Source organism: Lepisma saccharinum, chromosome 2, assembly GCF_977018435.1.
Source record: "Lepisma saccharinum chromosome 2, izLepSacc3.1, whole genome shotgun sequence".
NCBI classification, from domain to species: Eukaryota; Metazoa; Arthropoda; class Insecta; order Zygentoma; family Lepismatidae; genus Lepisma; species Lepisma saccharinum.
Window position 1 is genome coordinate 13,609,585 of NC_139230.1, and position 11,387 is coordinate 13,620,971.

General features: G+C 39.6%; 1 protein-coding gene across 2 annotated transcripts in view; it reads right to left on the reverse strand.

Annotated features, from left to right (window-relative positions):
- Zir (dedicator of cytokinesis) overlaps positions 1-7,508 on the reverse strand; it is a 157,044-nt gene extending 149,536 nt beyond the window's left edge. For both annotated transcript variants that reach the window (XM_083117051.1, XM_083117050.1), the window contains exon 1: positions 7,410-7,508. In XM_083117051.1, the coding sequence (XP_082973177.1) occupies positions 7,410-7,450 (41 nt within the window). In that variant the 5' untranslated portion in view covers positions 7,451-7,508. The remainder of the gene's footprint in view (positions 1-7,409) is intronic.
- Positions 7,509-11,387: the final 3,879 nt, after the last annotated feature.

Sequence of the window (11,387 nt, forward strand, 5' to 3'; positions counted from 1 at the left end):
ATAATTGCTCAATACTCGAAATAAACTTAACAAAATTTAATTCAAAAACAGCAAAAAGCTTACACTGGAATCTACACTAACTCTATCTGCAGTATACTGATGGCTATTCTGCAATGTTTATTGTCGGGACGCGCTAGCAAGCGGCGTGGGACCACCCACTCTGGTAGCGACGCGCTGTTGCCGGATTGACCTACTTCAGGATTCTCGCGAGCCCACAGAAACATGAGGAAGGCTGAACTACTGCTGCTCCTTATGTTACACAAACCCCAGTTCGCCATATATCGAATAGACAAGCTTGCAGAAGAAGCGGGACATACGGTGGTCCGTCTCCCGCCTTATCATTGTATGTACAATGCAATCAAACTTATTTGGGCACAGGTCAAAGGGCTGGTAGCACAAAGGAACACTTCGCCACCTTTTACACCGTCTAAAATTTTGCAATTGACAGAACAGGCTATCGGGGATGTGACAGCAGATAGGTGGCATTCGGCTATAGAACACACAAGGAAGATTATTTCCGAAGCATGGGAAAAGGAGGGAGTTCAAGAGCAGGAAATTGAGGATTTTGTAATTTCACTTGGGCAGGAAGACAGCAGTGACAGTAGTAGCTCAGATGAAGATGTTCCTTTAATAACCAACAATGAAGATGATCTTGGGATAGCGCCACTGCAATGGTAGCCGGTAAGCAAAAACAACTGATTCCTTAACTACTACTTCTGTTCTTTCATTCATTTTTTATGTTTTTACATACAGGTAGCCTCAAAGCATTAATAACACATGTACCAAATGTATCATTAATGTTAAGGAAATCGAGCAATTGCCAAGCGTTTCGTTGTAATTTATTGAACTCTGTATTGCCAGAGCCTGTATTCTCATATAGCTCCCAAATTGTCTCACTTCACACACCCACATGTGCCTCCCCGATGGCACAGTGGTAGGGTAAGTCTTGTCGCCTTGTAATCAAGTAGTCCTGGGTTTGATACCCTGTCGAGGCACATAGTGGTTCGGATCCCACTTCCAGATTAGCCGTAGTGTGCATAAAGTGGACTTTAAAACACCAACTCAATCAATCAATTCACACACAATTGATTTGTTCTTGATAAATTCATCTCCGTAATACACACTCAGTTCTGTAAAATTCTGTTTTGGAGGTGAATTTTTGTAGGTTCCTCAAAATATAATTTCAAAACGTGTTAACGAAACGAAGTTGAACGTAATTTGTTTATACGTAATTTGCCCTAATTTCCAAGAAATACATTTCATTTGTACGTTCTGAAGCTTCAACAATCGCGGCGTGACAAAGAAGGCAAAGAGAGGCGGCATGAAATCAAAGGAGAACGATTTGCCACAGTGTTGTTCGTAACACAAGACGCATTTTCTTTTGTTGGTAATTGTGATACGATACAACATAAGTAAAAAGATGCCGGTAGCTGATGCTTGCAATGTACCATAATAAAAACACAACAAAGGTTCTTTCAGTGAAGGTTTTCGATTGCTGTGTAGAGCAGGAAGATAAAATGTTTCATGCTTGCCAGAATGCCCGAGCTTGCCAACAGCTGACTAGCCTGTCCGTGTGTTTGTGCGAACGTGGCAACGTAGAAACCCCCCAGCCACATGGCAACCAAAGAGGAGACAGAATTTGGTCACGTTCTGCCGTTCTGCGTTCTGATTGCACGCCGCTTCTTATCGCATCCGTACAGTAGGATCTGAGAAGCCAAAAAATTGAGTGATATGAATCGGCAAGTGCTCTGGTATGTGAAGTCAAACCAGCAGGCTTCATTGGACACTGTGGCTACAGACTTTCAAACGGCATTGAGAAGTTACGAAAGTGTTTGTACCAACCAACAAGAGTGGTGGCACTGGGATTCCATGGGAGAGCTGTAGCACATAAGCCAATGATTACTACCCAGAACATGACATGTTGATTATAGTGGTGAATTATGCTACATGTTGTGGCGATGTGATGGATGTGTGGGCATAGTGAATATCTGGGGAGCGGTTCTTACTGGTGTATTGTTCCCACTGTGAAATTCGGAAGGGGTTGAATCATGGTAAGTGGCTGTATTTCGTGGTAAGGTGTTAGTCCCCTGGTTTTAGTACCTGGAATTCTGAATGCAGATGCCTATTGTGCAATATTAGACAACTTCATACTCCCCACCTTGTGGCAATAGTTTGGAAGTTGCCCTTTTCACTTCCAGCATGACAATACATCCATTCAAATAGCAAGGGCTATAACCGAATGGTTTGACAGCATGGGAGTGAAAGATCTCAACCCCAGTGAACATCTGTGGAATGAGTTAGTGTGTCGGTTGCAATCCAGGTCAAACTGCTCAAACACCACCACCGAGCTGTTCACCATTTTGCAGGAGAAGTGAAAGCGACCACAGGCTGACATTTTACTGCAACCTGGGTGGAAAGTCTTCCTCGAAGGGTAGCGACTGTGATAGCAGCGAATGACAGACCTACCCCACACTGGCACACAACAAGCTCTACATAAGCACATTCCTACAGGTGTCCGGTCATAATTGGCAATTTAGTAAATACCAGTAAGCTCATTATCAGGGAGGTTTACTGATTTCTCATGTTTTGTGTAGAACGATCTTTTTATCTCAAATAATAACATATACACGTCTCAAGGCAACAACCAACAACCGAGTCAATAGTTCATAATAACTTGTTCTAATGTATTTATATTTCTGTGTTACAAAAGTCAGTTTTGATGTTCTTGACATTTAGTAGAGGAAATATACAGTTTCACATGGAAATAATTGCAACACACATGTTTTTGTGCCAGATTGTGCGGAATGGTATAGTGAATAATATATTAAAAATCCGCCATCCAAAGGTTTGGAGAAAATCCGCCATCTTGGAAAATGGCAGCAAAAATTCAACTTAATAATTTTAAAAAAATAATATCTCGAAAACTATGCATTGTACACAAAAAGTGAAGATAACCAAAATGAAAGAACAGAAAATTTGCTAAATTATGGTTTTTGTTTCATAGAGCTACCATCAATCTTAATTGAATTTGAAAGATTCAAAATTTTCCTTAATTTTTAGAATTAGCGTAAAAGTTGGTATTTGACACAAAAAACAGAAAATATGTAAGAAACTGTAATTTACGTCCTAAAGTCACTGAATCAAATTCATAGCTTATGATTTCCTCTAGATATTGGTTCTTGTTTCGTGCCTTTAGAGTCAGGGGTTGAGGAGATATGTAGTTTAATGCAGAGTCATGCATTTCCCTAAATTTATGTGTTCCATTTCATATGATATTGGTTGATTAATTGATTGATTTGCTTTATTTTACTTCACTTTTGGCTAACTTGCAAAGATGGGAATGAGTGATGATATGATGAAATTGGTGAATGACATGCACAAACATCGATGGCCAGGCCAGGATTCGAATCAGGGACCCCCGGCGTCGTAGCACGATTATGATATTGATGAGAACGTAATACATTGTTTTATGCAGTGTTTCGTTCATGAGACGTTTGTTACTTACATGTTGTTTTTGTTGTTTCAAGAATGTATGCACACAGTGGCGGTGATCAGGTGTCTTAAGTGAGCAAGGGGGGGGGGAGAAGCAAGGATAGTTTACTTTCTACTGACTGCAATTAGAGAGAAACGTATTGAAAATGGAATTCGGACAGATGATTTTGGGTCAAATCTACTGGTAGACAAGGGTTAACATTAAGAGACCATAGTGCGGGGACAAGAAGTGTGTATGGGGGGGTGGCTGCTCCCCATCCATAATCATAGCTTCCATTAGGGATTCATGTGACAGGCGCACGTCTACACATTTTCTTTTTCTTCTTTTAAATGACTTGTGGATTGTGAATGTTTAATTTCCTTATGTTTGAGTGAATAGTCGAAAAATAGTGTTGGCAGGTTCAAACATGCCTTTAAAGGGACTCTATAGAAAAAGGCAGAGCCACGGTAGGTCAATTACCCCAGGTGTCGAGCCTAGAATCGGTGGGCAATTTTTATGGTTTAGGCCTGAAAAAGCGACTGTTATATATATCCATCGGTACGGGTGCAGGTGGCTGCTACAAAAACATTGCCACAAGTAGTCTTCAAACTCACAACTAACGGCTGTATCTCCACTTTAAATGGATGTACACTCGTAAATTTTTGTTTCCGCGCTGCAGAATTTTGTTTTTAACAACTTGCAACACACAATCTTGCTAAAATAAATTGACTACCAAAATCAAGGGTGGAGGATTTCAGGATGGACCCAAAAAAAAATTTCAGATATCAACAACTTATAGGCATGGTCACTTGTGCCACCTACTCTTTATAAAATATTCTCATTTTAATACTTTTCGCAAATTTGAAAGATGCATGTTAATTTGCCCAACTTTTACTCCACACTCGTTTACGGTAGTAAACAACTTGTAACTTATTCCTGTACAACTTGTAAAAGTCATTACACAATTGGAACTTAACCCTATTTTTTCATTGAAGCCAGATTTGGCAATATACAACCTTTGTTCAAGAAATACGGTGAATGAATTGCTGGTGTGGAGTGTAGTTGGTACTACTGGTTATCGTTCAGGTCAGTGAACCCCTAGGTCTGTCAGTAATCGTTTGCAAAGCCGTGTGGTTGTCCAGACATGTAGTTTGTGTGTACGTGTTGTGGAAGTAAGGTGTAGTGCAGCGACGTTGTTATGGATGAAATGGAGCAACGTATGAACGTGAAATTCTGCTTCAAACTTGGGAAAACGCCAAGGGAATGTCACGACAGGTGTATGGAAACAGTGCTTTATGGATAAAGTGTGTGTACAAGTGGTATAAGCTCTTCCGACAGGGTTACCAAAATCCAAAAAGGTTAGGTGCGAAATGTCGCGCATCAAGACAATGCTGATCTTTTTTGATGCTGGAGGGATCATTCATAAAAAATACCTGCCAGAAGGCACGACATTGAATGCGACCACATACGTGAACATTTTGGATCGCCTCCTGAAGATAATCAGACGTGTGCATGCCCAGTATACCAAAAATGGATCCTGGTATCTGCTGCACGATAATGCATGCCTCCATACTGCCATAACCGTGCAGCAGTTCCTGGCACGTAAGGAGGTTGTTGTACTCCAACACCCCCCTTATTCACCAAATCTGGCCCCTGCCGATTATTTCCTTTTCCCTCGCTTGAAGAAACACTTAAAAGAACAATGGGGTACTGGTGCAATCTCGCACAAACACTTTTCACTCGTTTCGTCATTTTTAAGATTCGTACTTACCGATTATGCATTGCGAAAGGTTCTCAAATGTGAGATTTTGCTCTTGTGAAGAAATTAACTTCAATTTATCACATTAACAGTAACTATTGTTATTTCTTTCTTCGATTGCGTACCATAAGATGGCAGCCACATCTCGAGTAGCATGGTGAATCATCAGTGGGTATGAAGTGTTTCAGTGCTTGAGTGCTTCTGCATTGAAAAATACCTACTTTGGTGTTACTGACTTTGGATTTTTCCTGGGTTCGAACCCCAAAAAACCATTGACGGACAGCCCCACGAACCATTTCCGGCAAGGTTAGAGTAGGTTCGGTTAGGTTAGGCAAGCATAGTTAAAATTTTGTTCACAACACAATGCGAGGTACTACTTTACTATACCTGAGACACCTGGGAATCATTTCTTTCGCACTTTTTTACATTGCTAACGTACTATTCTGCATTCTGGAACACTTATTTAGGTGAAATAATTGAATTTGTTAGGAAAGTAATGTATATTTCTTACATTTACGAGTACTTACTGTTCTTGTTTATTTCCACACACAACATGGCGATAGCTTACCGTTGATCGTTCCTTGAGCCAGAAAAACCATTGACGTTAGCCCAAAAATTCACGATAGCTCCACAAACCATCACGGGGACGAGGTATGCCTACTAGGTTAGGTTAGGCCTGTTATGTTTGGTTCCATTAGCATTCCTTTCGTTCAATTTAGCATATACGGACAATACGAGAGCGTATTGTGCTCTCATGCAGGAAGCAAATGGCGGCAGCAGCAATAGCACGTCGGAAATAGATTTTCGTACAAAACCACATGCATTCGCATTAAAATGAATCAAAATTACATTCCCGAACATCAACAACGCTACAGAAAATGATTTGCGTAAGTACTTTCTCCTGTAAATTTGAAGAAATCAGTCTCAGGTATAGTAAAGTGTTACCCAATGCGATACAGCTGTAAAAAAATTTAAAAAAAGTTATTGTAAAACAACCACGTGGTTGGAAACACTTGAAGGGGATTACATCATGAAATGTACGCGACATCTGCTTACCGGAGAGCGTCAGAGAGATACATGAATTTGTGGTCAAATATATTGCATGATGGAAAAAAATATATCATCCACGACCTTTAAACAATCTACAGAAACTCAATTCCCTATGTACTTTCTCCTGTAAAAATGAAGAAATTCGTTTGTGCGAGATCGCACCATTACCAAACAACAGTTTTCGGACATTGCCGACATCCAACGCAATATGAACGTTGAACTCAACAACATCCCACAGACTGCTGCTGCCCAAAGTATGCGAGACCTCTACATGGGTTCTCAGAAGTGCATTACCATTAGAGGCGATTATTTTGAAGGACAATAAGCTATGTTCCTGCATAAATGTACCGCCTTTTCTGCAAATAAATCATGAAAACATTCATTCAATCTTTCACTGTATTTATTGAATACAGGTTGTATAAGTCGTTCAACACATATTAAACAGGAAATATTCTAAACCATTATATGTTTTGCAAGTGGCATGTAGTCAATGACTAATTACAGTAACGTATAAATGAGTTTGGTTTGGGTTACTGTTTTAAGTCCACTTTATGCACAGTAAGGCTAATCGGGACTGGACCTACAGTTTAAAGTGGGATCCGAACCACTTGTGCCTCCACCAGGTATCGAACCCGGGACCCCTTGATTACAAGGCAAAGACGCTACCACTGCGCCATGGGGGAGGGCCACGTATAAATGAGCCTTGTATGTTTCTGTAGTTGGTGCTCCAAGTGGGAGAGGATCTACTAATATGGTTCAAGATGATGAATGACAATGAAGTAGGTGGGGGTGTTTACGCCAATTATCCTAGCAGAGGTACTGGATTTACCCTGAGTTTCTTCCCACTTCGGGGACTATTGCTCAAATACAACAAAAATCTACAGTGTGCAACGAATTAAGTTGATAGTCGTTTCGAAGATATGCACGAAGGGTTCTCTTATAGACTGTGCATTAAAATTAATTATCATAAGACAAAATCACACAGATGCAGAAAAACCAGCTGAAAATACTAAAACTAAGTGAAAATACTGCGCGTTCAGTTACGAATTACATGGCTCACGAAAACATAACAATAAGAAAGCTTTAATACAACTTAGAAAACTTAATATATTCCACATATATCCTTACTTTGATAATTTGTGGGCAAAAGCTCTTTGAACAGAACTCATGCTTTCAGAAATTAAAAACGCCCTTTCCTGCTGTCAATTTCAGCTACATCGCGACAACTCCTTGGCGACGACAATGAATCTCACTTATCGGACACTTCTCTAACCCCTTTACTGTCAAGCCCCACCCTTCGACTTGTGACGTCAGAAAATTTTTCAATGTATTATGCTGAACCAATGAATAGATTTAGACTAACGTCCGAATACGAAGGGCGGGGTTTGACCAAGAAAAGAGGTTAAGAAGCGTGCCGTCAGTCAAACGCCCCCATCGCGACGACGCTCGGCTTTTTTTTTTAGCTAACACAGATGGAACCAGTGTAGCCACATAAAGGGAAATTTCCCTTTTTGAAGGGAAATTTGGAGCTAATTTTAAGTGAAAAGGGAAATTCGATTAAAAATAGCGAATTTTCAGGGAAATTTTAAGACAGACTCAACATTAATTATATTAATCATTATAAGAGATTCCAGTTTTGAAAATGAGAACTTTTTTTTAAAAAAAAATTGTCGTATACTTTGTTCCAAGAGGAAGGGTGGAATTTGGGTTGGTCCACATCTGGGTACCGTTTGGGGCCGGAGGTTATTGACCATTCACCCTTATGTCCGACCCGGCTTTGGGAGTGGGAGTCTGAGGGTATTGTTTATGTAAAGCTTTCCGCGGTTCACTGAATTTTGCCTCAACACTGCACGTGCAAACCATAAAGTTCTCTTTGTCGCAAACTATCTTTACTTCAGTCTTCATTGGATACTGGGTTGGGTTATTCGTGTGCGACTACGATTGTTTGATGGAAGGTTGTGTCCGTCTTGGACGATGGAAGAACAAGGACAGCAAATGAAACCATCTACAGCTCCAGAATATATTACAAAACGTCGTGGAGAATTATTGGAAAATGAAAAAACACCGCGGAAACAAGTAAAATATTTCCATGTGGAGTGGCAAGAAGTGACCAACAATACCTCTCAGACTCAATGGATTAAATTTTATTAAAAATCTTGCTGTGTTTTAGAAGTGTTCACCTAATATGTGAAATTTACCAGAATGGAACATTTACTCAGGTATGTACTATAATTTTTAAAAAATAAAACGCCGAATTTCAAAATTTTGATGGGGAGGCAAAAATGTGATTCTCCACACAAACTCTTCATATCTAAAGGAAGTGACGTTTCATCTGCGCCTTACTAGAATATTTTTAATTTTCTTCTGATGGCGTGATGAAGACAAGCGGTATTGGCCTTCCTAAATTCAATCTCTGTTTGTGTGTTTTGCTTTTTTACTTAAGAAATCTTCAGTTTCCAACTTTAACGTAGTTTTGGCTTTCATCTCAAAATGAAAAAAAATGGTTTGGTTTAGCAATAAAATCTAAATCTTCCAAAAAAAAAAAACCTTTCAAGTTATTGATATATTGAATTGGTTTATTTTACGGCCGAGTCTGCTGCCACGCACGTGTCAGCAGTAAGAATAAGCGTCAAATTTACTCCTGCCACGTAATTCGTCTGCTAAGAGGATGTTACTAATCTTCAGAATAGATTAAGACGAGAGAAATGCAAGTTTATGATTAGTGGGAATGAATGAACAGGTAATTTAGAACCTTTTTCTTTAGAGAGCATTTAACGATATTATTTTAATGCTAACAGAACCTAACCTAACTACGAGAGCATTTAGGTTTATTATTAAAAGAATGCTGAGGGACCTAATCTTCAAATATTTTTGTGTAAGTAATCGCTAAAACTTCACAGTATGTGTTACAGACGTAATTGCATACATAGCATGATGAAATCACTATAAAACAAAGACTGAATCTGCTCCCACGCGCATCTTTTTTGAGGATCCAGCAGAAAAAGAACGTGGCACCAGACACGACTGTATTTTACTTCACTTTTCTGCCACTTTTGGCTAATGGACATTTCCACTTAATTTTTTTTTACAATTTTAAAAACTACACCCTGGAAAAATGACCCCTGCAAGTTCTCGCGTTTATATGCGTCCAGTTTAAGGCAGAAACGAGACTTCCAAAGTTGCGAGGCTAGCGTTGCGCTGAAAACACGCCGTCGCCATGTTACTACGTCACTCCTTAGGGAGAGCTCGTTTGTCGTCTGCTTCGAGCGTCCAGTTCCGGATGGGTAGCCCACGGTGAGCGAACACGTGCAACAGTTTTACAAATCTGTACCGATTTAAATAATGGAAGAAGGAGCGATAGGAGAAAGGAAAGCTATGCTTTGTAATGATCATGCTTCTATGAAATATCCGTGCTGCTCACGTGCAAGATAAATGAAAGGGTTCTGCTGCGTGTGTGTTCTCAGCCCATGCGAAAAATATTGCTTATAAAATTGGTTGCTGACCAGACACTCAAAAATATTTTTTAAACTTATATTTATTGATATTTACCGTAACCTATGTAGTGCAAAATTGGAATTTTCACATTCTTCACTTTTTTTATAAAGCCTATATGACTTTATTTTCCATAAAGCAATTTCAGTTTGTGTTCCATTTCTGTTGCGCAAATTATGATCAAATATTTTTGTGCAGATAAGAGAAAATACACTGAGAAGATTACATTAGTTGCACAGTACATATCTATACTTAGTTTATGTATAATTATTACAAGGAAATAATGTGTATAACCATGGGCGTATTTAAGGGAGATTCAACGAGTCCAACCCCCCTCTTTTTTTGGTTCACTAAAATTACCAGTTTCCTTGTTCTATCCGCTTGTTCATAAAAAATTCCTTCGGACTTATTTCATTCTCTTAAATTAGAGACGTATAGGACGGGATACGGATGGAAAGGAAATTTCGTAATTCCACACACGAGATGGAACTGCAGACCAATATCTGCAATATCCTATTAGTTTCGGAATTTCTGCGATAAGAAACTGCATTGAGACTGTCAAATCGTTAGTTTTCCCCCTCGAATCATATTATAGAAATTTGGTTCTTAAAAGCGTAGTGACACAAGATGAACAGAAAAGTATCAATACTTCGTGACTACAAACACACAACTTTGTCGGGTCCAACATCCCCTCCCCCCATGCTCCCCTAACAAGCTTCCGGCCAGCAGTGTCCTGGATTTTCACTTACGAAATAAAGCAACCCTAATCATACCAAAATTTGATCCATCCCTTCCCCCACCCCCCGTGAACTATATATACGCCCATGTGTATAACAATATCCCATACTGAAATGGTACGATATAATTATTTTGAATTTTATACTGAGAAAAAAGCCGCCTCATCTCGTTACCCCGAACGCATTAATCGGTTGGTTCACAACTTCACCACTAAGGATCCTATCGAGACGAGACATGGCAGCCTTGGTTTCGTTCTTGGTGACAGTTGTAAATGTCTGTCTCGTGTTTATTTGTAAATGTCTCATTGACAGTCTCGTCTCAATTTATAAACATCCGTCTCGGTTTGGGAGGGCAATTATCGTTCTCGTCTCAAGTCTAGAAAAATATAGAATTAACAACGTATGCAAAGGCTTATCATTATAAATACAAAAGAAAACATTTCTTAATATTTTTTTATTATTATTATTTTTTACTCCTCGTTTCGACGGTACACAAAAATTCGAAAGAAACGCCCTCCCTTACGGTTATGCAACCCGGAATTTTATATCGTCTAGTTTCGCCTGGTAGAGTAGTTCCCGAGAGGAGCAGTGTTTCCAAACCTATAACCGTAGTGTTTCCAACCCCGTATTGGTTGGTTGGTTGTTGATTTGGTGTTTTAAGTCCAAAATGCACAGTATGACTAATCAGGACTGGACCTACAGTTTAAAGTGGGATCCGAACCACTTTGTGCCTCCACCGGGACCCCTTGATTACAAGGCGACGACGCTACCACTACGCCATCCAAGCCTGTATTGCTTCGTAGAAGACGAAACCTTCACGTAACTTCTTCATTCGTGATTTACATTTGGTTTACAGACTCACATTACAGGACACTCT